At 37.0% G+C, this 16,428-nt stretch overlaps 1 protein-coding gene across 1 annotated transcript in view; it reads right to left on the bottom strand.

Moving 5' to 3' along the window:
* Positions 1-908: 908 nt before the first annotated feature.
* The window catches only part of PI15 (peptidase inhibitor 15), a 36,999-nt gene continuing 21,479 nt past the window's right edge, over positions 909-16,428 (bottom strand). Inside the window, exons 3-6 of the mRNA XM_008255671.4 lie at positions 14,017-14,135; positions 12,917-13,049; positions 12,678-12,793; positions 909-7,312 (exon numbers count right to left, since the gene is read on the bottom strand). Of these exons, the coding sequence (XP_008253893.1) occupies positions 7,177-7,312; positions 12,678-12,793; positions 12,917-13,049; positions 14,017-14,135 (504 nt within the window). The 3' untranslated portion in view covers positions 909-7,176. The remainder of the gene's footprint in view (positions 7,313-12,677; positions 12,794-12,916; positions 13,050-14,016; positions 14,136-16,428) is intronic.

Raw genomic sequence — 16,428 nt, 5'->3', positions numbered from 1 at the left:
AGAGAAAGAACTGAGACAGCTACAGGGCTGGAGTGGAAGACCCTGGAAAAGTTAGGTTCTCCTTCCTTACAGTATGCTAATGAGAAATTTCAAAGTTCTACATTCTAGTTAGTCCTACGTGGGACTGGCCTGTGAGATCTACTATCTCACCAGAGAGGATGGAGTTAAATCTACAAGGCAGAGTCCCTCTGAGAATCACTAGCTTTGGTCCAACTAGTGACCCAGGAAGGTGCCTGTCCCCGAGAAACACCTAGTGTCTCCTCAGGCCCTTTGTATGGGGACTCATAAAATATTTGTGTTTAGTTGCTATGATTGTCATCAGCCAGAGATCCTTGATATATTGCTCTTTGTCTCTTGTTCCATAAAAATGTCATTAATTTTTATTGAAATTATTATGTTATTTATTTAAGAAGCAGAAAGTAGAGAGAGAGAGAATTAGTTTTCCTGTCCACTAGTTCACTCCTCAAATGCCTGCAACACCCTATCTCCCTATCTTGATCCAGGTCTTTCAGATGAGTGGCAGCAACCCACTTTACTTGAGCCATCACTTGCTGCCTCACAGGGAGTGTATTAGCTGGAAGCTGGAAGTGGGAGCAGATCTGGGACATAAGCCCAGGCACCCCAGTATGGGAGGCAGGCTTTCCAAGTAGCATATTAATCTCTAGACAACCCACCCACCCATAGAAATGTCTTTTATACTGATATCTCAAAATATTTTTTGATTTAGTGGGAAAAGGGAAGGGGAAGAAATTAAAAAGAAAAATAGAAAGTTGGGTATATTTCAATGATATGTTAAAGATAGAATCATTGCTGCTTATAAAAGTAGTTCAAAATTATTATGTCATCAAGTTCTGAAACTATTTGAAAATTCTATTAAAATGATTAGATATACTTCAAAAACAGAACAATTAATTATAATATTTTATTGAACAAAAAAATACAGTGGAGCTAAAAAGGCTATATTTGATGTGGTTCATAAGGACAGAGTTTTACACAGGTGTAACATACATACATATTCAGGATATTATTTTACAATATCAAATGCACCTTTCACTGCCACAGCATTAGGTAGTGAATAAAACTTATACAGATTAACCTGTTTCTTTAAAGTATCTAACATCATACAGTATATTTTAAGATTATATAAACATTTCAAACATTGAAGTAATTTAAAGCATATTGTGTTCTAATGTGCACCACAATAATCTCTAATCCTCAAAATATAATGGTACCGAAATTCTGTTTGTCAAATAATAAAACACAAGATGTTGTAAAATGTAACCAAGCACCAATTTAACCCAGCATTTAATTCTTCACAAAACTAAGAGTTTGCTAACACATGCAAATTTAACTGAGTAGTCAAAAGAACCACCAAATGTAACCTAGGCCCTCAGATTATCTTTGGTTTATGTATTCTTTTATTAGCTGATTGTTTTTCAAGAAAATGATAAAAATGAATGATTTAGATCAACTTTTTTTTGGTTAATAGAATCATAGGGCTCATACAAGAAAGCACTGGGGTAGGTGTAGGGGCGGAGAGGCTCATTTGATGTTTATTATATGTTGTATTTTTGCATAGGACTTAGAGCACCAAAAGGGTTCTATTGCTTTCAGATAAGTTTGAAAATATTGATTTGGCAAAAAAGCTTCAAGAACATTTATTTGGCTATTCTAGTACAGTTTAAGAAATTTGTGAAAAGAGATTATGATTCATTCCAGACAATTTTGTAATTCAAATGAATGTTCACCTGAGAATATGAGTAACCTTCATTATTTACTGGTGACATAATTTTCACCTGTTAGCTGGAAGAACTTTAAATGAAATAGTATCATTGAATATTAGCTCAGTAGTGAATAGTATACCCAAATAATATTTTTGAATCTTAGCGAACAATTAAATGTGGAGGAACAACTCTTTAATGTATAGGATTTATTGTTATTATAGTGTATCTCATTTTATCTTGTGTATTATGCTAAATAAAAATATATTATAATTCCTGAAAATGAGATAAATTAATTTTGACTATTATAATTGTACTTGTGATGTAAACGAAATGGAAAATATATTTCAGCAATACTGGATTCAAAACAAACTTTAGGAAGCACCTCAGAACTGGAAAATTGTGAGAAACATATTTAGAAAGTGGGTGACAGTACAAATTAAAAATCTTATACCTCTTAGGCCAGTGAATCAATAGAGAAAGCATTTTTACATATCATCAATTTAGGAAGCATCCATGAATTCTATCAGAAATTACTTTTACCTCAGGCCAGGTGGCCATCAAGAGAAGTTGTTTTCAGAACCACCAGAGGGCGACAGTGTCCACAGCATTGTTAGTGTAGGTGCCATTTAAATTTGGACGCTGCCAAAGTAAAAAATGTTTTAAAAGATAATTGGTAATTTCTAAACAAATATATTTGTATGTTATAATGCCTAGTAATATATGGCTGTTAAATTAGAAATTAGAGTCAACTGTACTATTTTTGGTGAATAATTTAACCTAGAATTGTGTTAATGTGTCTGAATCAGGAATTGAACAGATACCACTTTAAACAATGGCTAAAATTATTACTAAAGCCATTAGCACTCACAATTCACTTAGCACCATATATTTAGCACCAGAATAGATATTAAATTAATACAAAATTTAATTGCAAACAAACTTCAAAATTATAGCAAGAATATGGTGATTGTAATGTGTTTTCAGCACCATTAATCATTGAATTGTTAAACTTCCTAGGTTTCTATTGACCTTTCATAAATCAAAACGAAAGTATGGCATAATTGTAAGTCACTTGCATGTGTTTAAATGGTTCCACCCACACATACAATGAAAATACAAGGAAAAACACCTTATAAAAACATTTTGTTAGATATTGGTAGAAATGTAACTCTGTTTTCCCCAACACTTCAGTAGGTAAAAACTATCTGCTTCCAGGCTGCTGGGGAGCCTACTGAGACACTTTGTTACACACTGGGAAACGAGAACAAAAGCCCAGGCTTTAATCTCCTTTAGTGGATACATTTGAGTTATTTGTTTAGCTTGTGCATTTATTTCCTAAGCATGGTAGGAACATCAAACATATAAACTGACTTAAGTTTATGTTAGATTGTTATGTTGATTGATTTAACACAAGTACATATGAAGGAGATAGTAAACATAAAGATACTTCAAAATTTGTGGAAAATGAAATTAAAATAAGTTTATTTTGGTGTAAACATTTTTTGAATCTGCACATATCAGGAGTCCTCCAAAAGTTCATGAAAAATGCTTGCTATGAAAAAACTGCATGAATTTCAAAACTTTTTGTACAAAAGTAAACTTTTTAATTATATTTTCCACAAACTTTATGACCTTTCCTTTATATTGTTTCAATTCAAATATTCTGAGTAAATTGAATTGGACAAACTTGCTCTAGTGTTTGTCAGCTCTGTGCTAAATCTGCACACTGGAACTTCGAATGAGAGGTCCCATGAGCATTTCATGGGGGCATTGCAGCAGTGTCCAGTGATGTGACGAGGCTTTGACTACTTAACAGAAGCAAAAATGATAATAATAATAATACCAGTTTCTTCCACATTTTAAAGCAGATTTATCTGTCATAAACCAGGATGATCAAGAGTGTGCCAACACAACTCAGAAAGTTATAGAAAGAAATCCATTGCATCATAGATAAAATTTTACTTTGTTTTTTGGAAGACAGGGAGGCACAGAAATATTATCATGATAGATTACTTTTCTTTTCTACCAAAAAAAAATCTATACCATAAAGAGGATCAATCCTATAAAATAAGTGTATCAATTACTATTGTTTTAAATGAAATCTTTCCAAATGAAAACTTCCGTCCTTACTATGTGAAGCTGCTCTTATGAAATAGATTATCCCCTGGCTCTTTCTGCCTCTGGGAAACAGCCATGCTAGCACCATTGTTGAATCTGATAAAAAATATGACTCACTGTGTTGATAGTAGCTCATTTTCATTTGCTTTAGCTTGGAAAATAAAATATTTTACATGGCCACTTTATATTATTAAGTTTAAAAATTACAGATAGAATAACACTATACCCGTTATATTTTAAGCAGAGCTGTTAAATTATAAATAAACTCATAGTTCTAGTTGTGGTTTGGAAAGTACTCTTATGAAAGTGTAATTTACAAGTGTGTAGACCCCTAGTCTAATCTCAATCTGATGTTTAATGGTTTATCACTCAAAGCTTTCTATTTGAGACATTTTTGTCCTAATAAGTCACGGAAAGGTGGGATTTCTCTAAACTGTTGCAGTTCTAGAGTTTTTAGCTAATAGTAAAAATGCACTCATGTAAACATTACATTATAGTTGCTGTATGAAATGCTGGGATAAATACAAAGAATTAGACAGAGTTCCTGTCAAAGAAGAGCTCATATATTAATGATAATTTTAGAATTCATATATTTCTATTAGTATGTAAATTTACCTTGGTGGCAACCTCTAGGAAATAAATAGCAAATACCACCATTCTTCCTTAAAACTGAGAAAGAAACTAAACAAGAGTACAGCCAGTGAGTCTACACTGAGAACAGCTACCTCCTGTTCAATAGTACTCTCTGCTGTTTCTGTAGAACTGACATGGTCAAATCGTGGATGGAAACACTATCTACCTGAATCAAGAAAAGTTCAACTAATGAGCTTTCCCTTCAGTTGCCCTGACACAACAGATAAAAGTTGGATTGGGGCCTAAATTATGTAATGACTCTATTCTTCATTTTATTCTCTAAAAATACCTACTTTTAATAGGGTCTGATTGCACCCACAAAAAGTACTATAGTATCATTACATTGGGTCACCATATCTGTAAAAAAAAATTGGGCTGGTTGTTTGTCCTCAAATGGACCCAATCTCCAGACGGGAGAGTTTGCACATTGAATAGATTTAATTAACTCTGTCATCCTCAGAAACTCCAAATGTGTGTGACATTTTAAACACATAGCTCCCTCCTGCCATGTGCACTGTGGAACTAATCATGTTTACTTGTTCCATAATCCTCTGGAGGCATTCTGTAACCTGAATGAAATACACACACATTCGAAAGCTAATGTGTTAGGTGTCTGGATCCAGATGTATCCTCTCAAACAGACTTCATGAATAAGGAACCGTTACATTTCCAAATCACATGAATGAAATTTTCAGTGACGGAATTGACTTTCGTAGTCAAACTTAATGAAGGGCCAGCGCTGTGGCTCACTTGGCTAATCCTCCGCCTGCGGCACTGGCACCCCGGGTTCTAGTCCCGGTTGGGGTGCTGGGTTCTAGTCCCGGTTGCTCCTCTTCCAGTCCAGCTCTCTGCTGTGACCTGGGAAGGCAGCGGAGGATGGCCCAAGTGCTTGGGTCCCTGCACCCGCAAGGTAGACCAGGAGCAAGTACCCAGCTCCTGGCTTCGGATTGGTGCAGCTGCAGCGCTGGCCGTAGCGGCCATTAGAGGAGTGAACCAACAGAAGGAAGACCTTTCTCTCTCTCTCTCTCTCTCTCTCACTGTCTTGTCTCTCTCTCTCACTGTCTAACTCTGCCTGGCCAAAAAAAAAAAAAAAAAAAACTTAACGAAGAACTGAAAATTATTCCTCCATAAAAATACAAAATAAAGTTGATAATGAGTTCTTAGAAAAGCATCTGTACCAGGCTCCATTAAAAAAAAAAAAAAAAAAAAGCACCCTGGCTGAATGTGGTATGCTGGAGGGACCTTGAAATTCTCAAAGGCCCAACATGACAAGTAGATTGAGTCTCACCAATTCATAAGAGGCAAAAACCATGAAGAGAGGGAGGTGTCTTTGGCATCCCTCATGTCACTTTCTGGATCCTTTCACCTCCTGCTGCTCCTGAGCAGTCTTTAAGATGCGCCATGCCCCTAGGATACACATCCATCTTAACTTCTCCACCCGGGCTTTCTGTGCAAATACTCTGTTTCTGTGACTTTTCATACCTGTCCTCTACTTCTTAATTATCCTAGACATTATCAGTTTTTTGGGGATTTTGCTTTCTGCTTTCCGAAATCAAAACTACCTAATCTGCTTCTGAAATCTCCAGGCAGTTGTTAATTCTAACTTTGCCTTTCTCTCTCTAAATAATGTGGCTAAATTTTCATAGGAATCAGAGGTCTTACATATTTCACAGGGTAGCTGATCACATATTGCAGCTACAGGTGAACACTGTTGGTATGCTCAATTTCTCAAAACTATGTAAAAATTAATTTGTTAAAATAATTTAACAGAGGCTTATGTTGTGGTGTAGTGGGTAAAGCTGCTGACTGCAATGCCAGCATCCATATAGGTGCCAGTAAAAGTCCCACCTACTGCACTTCCAATGAGGCTACCTGCTAACGGCCTGGGAAAGGCAGCAGAGAATAGCCCAAGTGCTTGGGCCCCTGCACCCATTTGAGACCTCGAAAAGGCTCCTGGGTCCTGGTTTTGGCATAGCCCAGCCTCCACTGTTGCAGTCATTTGAGGAGTGAACCAGTGGATGGAAGATCTCTTATTCCCCCTCCCCTCTCACTCCCTCTCTCCCTGTAAGTCTGACTTTCAAATAAATAAATAAATCTTAAAAAAGACTTTTACAGCAAAATTTATAGGCTATATTATTTCCTGAAGACTTTTTTGAACTTCTTGTGGACAGGAACCATGTCTCATTGTCTTTGCACTATCAGGACATAACCAATAGAGTGCCTTGTTTGTCATAAATACTCTACACATAATTAGCCGATTTACGTAAGTAAGAATAAGAAAAAGTCTTGATTTGAAAGCTTACATCACTCAAGGATATCTTTGGATATCTTTTGGTGAACCAACATAAGGTAAAATATCTCCAGAATAAAAATCTATGGCTGCCTATATAAGTTATTTTTCCACATGTCACTGTCGAGTATTTTGCATTATAGATAGGTGTTAGAGATGTCCCACCACCTCACACATACTTTGGAATAAGTTTTTAAAATATTTCAATTCAAGCTTAGAGGTCAGAAATAGAAATGGATATTTTGAATCTAAAAGAATAAAAACAAATACACTAGACAAACACTCATTTATACAATTGAATAGTAAAAGGAAAAAAGATTATCATAAAATATGTATAATATGTGCAAAATTCAATATATATATATGCCTATGATTTCCCCAAACCATTATATCTCCTGATGGAAAGTAAGCTTATTTAAACCAGTATAGGTAGTTTGATGTCACTCCTGGAAAACACAGGTTGTCAGTACAGGATCCCCCATAACTTGGAGGACAAGATGAGCACGGCACCCCTACTTTATATGGTGCTTCTCCAATCCAGTTGCCCCTAGAATGGGTAAAAAAGATAGCATTGGTTATACTCATGCATTTAAAAAGATTGGATGATTCTTAAACATATACTCATGGGTATAGATATTTATAATCCTTTGGAAAATTTTAGAAAAACATGGAAAGTTATATCAATTTCTTATTTTAGCAGTAATTTATATTCATCTTGTTTTTGAATACCTTCTCTCTGAGTAAGTTAATGCTATTTTAACTTACAGATGAGACCTTCCAGGGTATGATGACATCATTAATCGTCACCAGTTTCATTCCATTCACTACATCTGGCTTATAGTTTAGAGGCCTTCTACTGAACACTGTCAGGACATTTTCATTAACCTTACTCCTTTTAAACTCATTCTGGAGTGGGATTTGGCCTTGTCTGATATCTGAGTGCCTGGGTTATTTCTTCTTCTTTTTTTTTTTTTTTTAAAGAATTATTTACTTGAAAGACAGTTACAGAGAGAGGTAGAGCAAGAGAGAGAGGTCTTCCATTCTGCTGGTTCACTCCCCAAATGATGGGAATGCCCAGAGCTAAGCTGATTAGAAGCCAGGAGCCAGGTCTCCCATGCAAGTGCAGTGACCCAAGGACTTGGGACATCTTCTGCTGCTTTCCCAGGCCATAGAAGAGAGCTAGATCAGGAGAGGAGCAGCTGGGACTCGAACCAGTGCCCACATGGGAGGCTGGCGCTGCAGGCTGGGACTTTAACCTGCTGCACCACAGCACCGGTCCTGTGAATGCCTGGGTTTCAATCCTGACTCTATCTTACTGCTAATGCACACTCTGAGACACAGCATTGATGGCTCAGTGGTAATCTGGGGAGTAGACCAGTAGACAGGAGCTCTGTTTGTCTATATGTCTCTCTCTTTCTCCCCCTTCCTGTTGCTCAAACAAATAAAGGTAAGAAAAATTAAACTCATGCTAATGCTTGTGAAAAGATGTTAAATAAAGAGGAATACTTAGTGTTTTCTGGTATGTTTAGAAGTGATGTAATGAGTAACAAGTCATCATGTACACACAAAAGAAATATGCTATAAATGTTTACAAGATTTCTTTCCAGGGACCAGCGCTTGTGGCACAGCAGGTTAAAACCCTGGCCTGCAGCACAGGCATCACATAGGACCAGTTCAAGTGCTAGCTGCTCCACTTCTGATCAGCTCTCTGCTATGGCCTGGGAAAGCAGTGGAAGGTGGCCCAAGTCCTTGGGCCCCTGCACCTGAGTGGGAGACCTGGAGGAAGCTCTCGGCTTTGGATAAGCTCAGCTCTGGCCATTGTGGTCATTTGGGGAGTGAATCAGCAGATGGAAGTCCCCCCCCAACCCCGGCTCTACCTCTCCCTCTAACTCTGTCTTTCAAATAAATAAAATAAATCTTAGAAAAAATGTTTCTAAAGCTTGAAATGTCTTAGATTCCTAGTCTTTGTAAAATGAGATAAGAAAAACTGTTCTCACAGTAAGAGAATAATGGCCTACAGCAATGATTAAAGTTTGTTCCAAAAACTTTTTACATATATAGAGTTGTAGCTACGAATTTTTTATTTAGTGCTATTCATTTTTTATAACAATGGACACATTTAAGTTGTTAGTCTATGCAACCAGTATTTTTCTTTATCTGTATTAATGGCAATGATCAATATAATAAAGCAACTTCTCCATTTAGGATAGTGAGAAATAGCCACTTTGATGTACTGTTATTTAGCTCTTGTAATTATAAAGCAGAAGTAACAAAATAATGTCAACTGGTGATAGGAATTAGAGAATCTAATTTTAATCTGGACAGAAGCATGAACAAAGGTGAAAGATCAGGAGAAAATCTGGTCATCAATGGTGAAATTAGGTTTGAAGATGAAACAATAGGAAAGGGACTAAAACATGACAACAGGTGGTCCATGTCTTCTGTAAGACCTGAAAAGACCAAGCAGTGAGTTATCAAGTGGGATATGAAAATATATTGATAGACCAGTCAAAAATTCAAAGTTTTATCTATATACCATTCATATAGTCTAAATAAGGCCTGAGTTTGTGATCTCAAGAGGCTTCCATAGCCTTGGCTGCTCATGACAAGAGCCTCGGATGATTACTGACGTCATAAATATGAGTGTCAATTGTTAAATCAACAACAGGAGTCACTGCGCACTTGCTCCCCATGTAGGACCTCTGTCCTCAATGTGTTGTACTATGAGAATAACAGTAAAACTAGTTATACTTTGGGTGTCTGTGTGGGTGCAAATTGTTGAAATCTTTACTTAGTGTATACTAAGTTAATCATCTGTATATAAAGATAATTAAAAATGAATCTTAATGAAGAATGGAATGGGAGATGGAGTAGGAGATGGGATGGTTTGCAGGTAGGAGGGTGGTTATGAGGGGAAACCACTATAATCTGAAAGTTGTACTTTCAAAATTTATATTTATTAAATGAAAGTTTTTTTAAAAAGCAATATTTATCCATAAGATGAAGAACTTGCTAATTTTCTGATATTACAAAATGGGGCTTTTGTTACAAAGAATTCATAATTAAAAATAATTAATTAATTAGAGAGTTAGAGAGATGGGTTTGGGGTAGAGAAAGCATAGTTCCATCTGCTAGCTCACTCCCCAAATGCCTGCAAAGCCCAAGAGCCAGAAACTTCATCAAGATCTCCCACACAAGTGGTAGAATCTCAATTTCTTAAGTCATCACTTCTGCCTCCCAGGGGCTGCATTAGCAGGGAGCTAGAGCCATAGGTAAGTGTTGAACTCAGATAGTCTGATTCAGGCATCTTAACCACGAGGTCAAGAACCCACCCCAAGTTGTGATCTTAAGCCCCTCACCATTATTTTAAGTTACTCTACATTCTTCCCTAAGGATAAGATTTCTTTGAGCATAATTTTGATGATGTCAAATACTATCATATACTGTATAGAAACAAAAAGGACCATTTGCAATGAGGGTAGTTTTCTCCTTTATCCCCATCCTGTCCTGTCCTGTATTTATGATCTTATTTCACTCTATCCCAATTATATTTACCCCAAACTGTAAAAGAATATGGACCTAGGGCTGGCACCGTGGCTCACTTGGTTAATCCTCCGCCTGCGGTGCCAGCATCCCATATGGGTGCTGGGTTCTAGTCCCAGTTGTTCCTCTTCCAGTCCAGCTCTCTGCTGTGGCCAGGGAGGGCAGTGGAGGATGGCCCAAGTGCTTGAGCCCCTGCACCCCATGGGAGACCAGGAGAAGCACCTGGCTCCTGGCTTCGGATCAGCGCAGCGCGCAGGCCGTAGTGGCCATTTGGGAGGTGAACCAACAGAAGGAAGACCTTTCTCTCTGTCTCTCTCTCTCATTGTCTATAACTCTACTGTCAAATAAATAAATAAATAAAAAAAGTATATGGACCTAGTCTATGCTATCTTAATCTCACATTTTTGAAACTTGGGTATATATTTTTGGTAACAGAAGCTTAGATTTTTTTTATTAAGTGCAATTGTGTTATATTACAACTTTAACATAGATCACATTTTATTAAAAGATTATTAAATTAAACAGTAAATTAGTCTATTTACATACTATTCATTTTTATTTTTGTCTAATTCCATTTAATTAAATTAATTTTCTCTCCCTCACGGACATCTTTTTCCCACTGAAGAATTTATATTTGTGATAACTTTATATTGGCATTGGAAAAATTATATTCAGCTGCAGGTAAGGATTTTAGAACTTTTTTTCATAATGTAGGTTCCAGAAAAATGTTTTTTTTTATTATGACTGACATGTAGCATGCAAATGCAATATCTTAGTCTCTTGGACCTGTAAAGGAATAATATATCTCTTCAATAATATTAGAAAAATTCCAATTTTTGCCAAAAGATTCTAATATTTAACTGAATTAAAGAAAAATCTCTGGCCATTTGGTATTACTTGGCCTAATTATGTCAAGTCAAAAGAATAAAGGCTTAATGGGAAAATATGATGTTGGAATAAAAATATCAAACAAATGCACATATTTAATGTTTTTTATAATAGATATGCAGTCTACTTTCCAACTTACTCTCCCTAATAATGATGAAGAGGGAACATCGGAAAAATCACTGGTTCTCAAACTCAGCAGGAACACTGCCCCTGGCACAACAGCACTTCAATGAGTAATGTAGTTACTCATGACACATCCTCAGTCCCTCCCCGGGCTGGAAAAACTGGAGAAAATCTTTGCTTGGGACTTACTTTGGAAGACAGCAAGGGTGTCATAAATCCTTTGCACATTTTGGTATGCATTCCAAATGAGAACAGACTTGTGCATAAATATTGGAAAATTTTATCATCTAAAGAGTTATTGCTATCAAGAAGGCATTTTGTCACATGTTGGCAAATGTTTATTGATTCTCATATTATAAAGAATGCTCATAAATATGACCATGTTTTATCATTGTTGACAAATTTCCGTAAGACATTTTGTGTGTACCATCAGATACAATTACTGAATATTTTCTAGTTGAAAAAACAAGAGATGAAGGAAATATCTTCCATTATTTTGCTTTTCTAGTGAAAAAAGGTGAGCCAGCAATCCTAGCAGTGATAATGTTGATAAATCCCATAGAATACTTTTTTCCAGTGCCTTTTTTTTTTTAATATTTATTTGAGAGGCAGAGTTACAGAAAGGCAGAGGCAGAGAAAGAGAAAAAGTTCTTCCATCAGCTGGTTCACTCCTCAGAAGGCAGCAATGGCCGGAGCTGTGCCAGTCAGAAGGCAGGAGCCAGGAGCTTCTTTCAGGTCTCCCACATGGGTGCAGGGGCCCAAGGACTTGGGCCATCCTCTATTGCTTTCCTAGGCCACAGCAGAGAGCTGGATTGGAAGTGGAGCAGCTAAGACTCGAATCAGCGTCCATATGAGATGCGGGCACTGCAGGCGGTGGCTTTACCCACTGTGCCACAGTGCTGACCCCTCTAGTGTCTTTTATATAGCTATTAAAATCCTGTTGGAGGCCAGCGCTGCCATCTGCTGCCATCTGGGGAGTGAACCAGAGGATGGAAGACCTCTCTCTCTCTCTCTGCCTCTGACTCTCAAATAAATAAATTAATCTTAAAAACAATTTAAAAAGTGACATACAGTTTTTATTTTACAATTACTGCAACTAAAGAAGGATAGTAAATAGGATTTGGGGAGTTGGTGTCTCAAATTGTTTTTCCTACAGTTTTAGCCTAGAATTCCTGTCCTTGTGAAAAGAAAACTTTCAAATAATCTGCTTTTCAGGAACGTGGGGATGAGGGTTGACTTGAAGATTACAGGCCTTTTTAGTCTTCCTTATATTATTTACCTGTCAAAAGTACCTGTCAGGCTGGAGATATGTAACACCAACAACAGCCCCAGTAAAGAAAATCCCACTTGGTACTTACTTTGGGGCGTAGTTGCATACCAAGTACACTGCACGTCGCCATACAGACCCCCAAACATTCATGTTTTGGCAAGTGTGAATTGCACATCCTATCCGATTGGAAGTGGCCCAAACCATCTGTTAAAATAAACCAAAATAACATTATTGGTATCAGAGCTAAGGAAATGCGTATCCACCAAAATCGCAAAAGCATTATTTTTTAAAGAATGAATCAGAAGTTAACAAAGAAATTGCAGAAACCTGTGTATAATGTGTACACATGGGGCCGAAACATCTCATCGGACATCTGGGGTTGCAATCCTGAGGATATGGGAAAGCATAATCTTTCACTTCATCATACCATGGTTTGACCAACTGGAGAATGGAGCGGTATCTAGATGCCAAAAGCAAAAAAAGAATACAGAAAGAACTTAGAATACAGATAGAGAATTTGTGTTACATTGTAAATAGTTGTTCTTTTTGAAGATTATTCATGATGTCTGAAGAGCACATCCACCAATCACAATTACCTCGTAAAGGCTTCTTTTCCCACAGGTAGGACCAAGTATGAAAATATCCAGGAATGAGCAAATAGTATTATATTTGTTTATGAAACTAGTCATTTTGAGGAAAGAAAATGCAAATAGTTCAGGAATAATTCATATTTTATATAATCTGCATGAAAAATTTCCTCTAATAAAGTTTTATGAACATTCCAAAGTTAAACATGTAAAAGTAGACTCAATATTAGAACTTGGGGCCATCTTTTCCCTTAAATCAGAATCACTTTAATTTTAAAAATAACATTCACCCCTAATGAAGAAGAGAATTTTTTAAATAACATTCCCCAATGGTAGAAAAGCTATCTTATGAGTGGAAATAACTTTTCCTGTAGTTGCGTATGCCTGCATATATATGCATACATATATACATATGTATATAAATATATGTATTTTATATTTTAATTCTGTATCCATTAGTTGCAGGAATATGCAATGATGGAAAAAATGTGCATGCACACAAACACAAATGGTTCTGTCACAGTCATGGGATTTTTCCTGAAGGGGAGGATATAGGATATGTCACATGTTTATAGCTTTACTGAGAGGTCAGCAGAAAACACAGCTTTAAGGGAGTGTTCCAAAGGTGAAAAGGGAATCTGGTTTATTAGGCCCTTGTAACTAATTAAGTAATTCTTGAAGACATCTAAGATATTCACATGTATCAATGAGTAGCGCATACATGAGTAGAGTGCTCAATAAACACTGGCAGGTATTACTTGAAATTGGCGTCATTCCCCTTCAGAGTACGTAGTTAATCAGGTCATGTGGATGAACTATATCAGTGAAACTGCTTCATACCTTCCAGTTCGTACAGATAGATTTTGGCCCAAAAATCTCAGTAAGTAAGAAGGTCCGTGGTCCCAAATGCAAGTAGCTGCCCACGCCTCTGCAGATTTTGCAAGATTTTCATCCCAAACCTGTAGGGGTAGAAAACCTTCAGCTTTCTTGTTTCACTAGCAACAAAGGGGGAAAAAAAGGAAAGAAAGTGTGCTACTGTTTCCTAGAGTTCTTTCAATTCTGATTCCTGACAGTATTTTAACTGAGAGAAAGCAAATTCATGTAACAGTTATTCAAAGTTCCATGAGTAAAGTATGGTTGTCCTATCAAAATATTATCATCTGCATCCAACATCTGGGCTGCAGTTTTAGAGAATGACAGGTTAAGAAAAATACTGTATCTAGTTGTAACTTGAGAATATCTCATACAGACCACTGAGCTTGAATCCATTAAAGTCACAGATTTCCCTAGAGGTCATCTTCACACAACAAGGAGCCAGTCATGCTATTCAACTCTTTTAAAAACAAAAATAGTCACTTCTATTCAAACTGATTTGCCAAAATTAACAATGCCTTATGTCATATTGCAACTTTCAAAGGTCAAACCATATGAGTATAATAAATGCTGTGAAACTTTATATATGATATCATTGAAATCTTTCTTAGTAATAATAATGAAAACTTAACAATTTTTATTGGTATGAACCAGAAACAAACTGGGATAAAAATAACTTAGCACAGTACTTAAGATGATCCCATATTACAGTGCCTGGGATCAAGTCTTCCCTCTGCTTCTAATCTAGATTCCTGCCATTGTGCACCCTGCAGGTGATAGCTCAAGTGCTTGGATCCTTGCCACCTATGTGAGAGACCCAGATGGGATTCTGGACACTTGGCTTTGCCTGGCCCAGTCCTGGCTATTGCAGGCATTTGGAGAGTGAAACAGCACATGAAAGATTCTCTGTATCTGCCTCTGCCTCAGTGCCTTTCAAATCAGTAAGATAAATAAATATTTCTGAAAATAACTTGACAATTATAACTCCTTTCTTTCTCACCCTGAATCTACTTTTAGGAAGTAGAGGTTTCAGCCTGTCTTTTTTCCCTGAAGGAAGGTTCTGAAAAGCCTGTTGGACAGTGGCCACATCCATACAGATGGGTGACCTTGCCTCCATGGGGAGGCATGTGATTGACTGTCCCTCAGATGCCTGCTTGTGGGGAAGTGGAAGGCCATGGGCTCCTCCGTGCTTTTTTGTTCCAAGTCAGGACTCACACACACCCTCTAGAGAAAGGTACTGTGTGAGTAGAGAGCACTGAAATGTGGGAATGCTGTCATATCCTCTCGTAAAATTGAGATCTGCTTTTACTATCTGCCTTTCTTCATTCATTCCAATTCCCAGGAAAAGAAGAGTGGATGATTTGTTCCATTTGTCTCCATTGGTATTTCCATTTATTAATATGATGAAGTCTTCAGGTTTGAAAATAACAATGTAAACTTTTTTAATAACCATAGGAAATTTCAACAAAAAAAATTGGAGTCTGAAATATAATCCATTCCTTCCTGTCCAGAAGTACTAAGTTGCAATGAATTTGGTCAGTGTGACCATGTGAAATAATTTAACAACTTACCAAAATTCAGATAAAGAAATTGTAATTTGCCTAACTATTTGACTTATTTATAAATTTCTGAGTGTGAGCATTATGTCATGGTAGGTTAAACTGCTCAGAGGGATGGCCACATCCTACTCAGAGTGCTTGGTTTCAGTCCTGGTTACTCTGCCCTTCTGATCCAGCTCTGGAGGCAGTAGATAATGGTCCATGTGCTTGAGTTCCTGCCATCCACATGGAGACCTGGATGGAGTCCTAGGCTGCTGGCTTTAGCCTGACCTTAAACCATTTTTGGCGGGTATTTAAGGAATGAGCAAGCAGATGGAAGATTCTCTCTCTCTCTCTCTCTCTCTCTCTCTCTCTCTCTCTCCGTTTCTCTCTCTATCTCTGCCTTTCAAATACATAAATGAATCTTTTAAACAAATCCCTGGGTACCTGAAGGACAATCCAGCTGATGCGCATTTTTCAGAGCATCTGCGATATTTTTTTAAATGATTTTAATATCACACCCTGCAGGTATATCAACAGGAGAAAGAGGAGCACTGGTATGCACTTATTTCTATGGAATATCGAGTAAAAATGCAATGGATTATTCTTTTTATTGGATAAACTGAACACTTGATACTTTGCTTTTATTCAACCAACTTCAACATTCTATCTAGTTCTTTTCCCTCTAAATAGATAAGATACTTACAGAGGTAATTCACTTGTAAATACTTAAAATCGTGTCTACCCGCAGGAGGAAGCAAAAATTAGGGTTAATATTTATGATGCACAAAAAACATGTACAGGAATCACTAGAGGGAGAAATTATGACTAAACTAGATAA

This window comes from Oryctolagus cuniculus, chromosome 6 (assembly GCF_964237555.1).
Source record: "Oryctolagus cuniculus chromosome 6, mOryCun1.1, whole genome shotgun sequence".
NCBI classification, from domain to species: domain Eukaryota; kingdom Metazoa; phylum Chordata; class Mammalia; order Lagomorpha; family Leporidae; genus Oryctolagus; species Oryctolagus cuniculus.
Note: the sequence above shows the minus strand (reverse complement) of the source record. Positions and strands in the feature narration are given on the sequence as shown.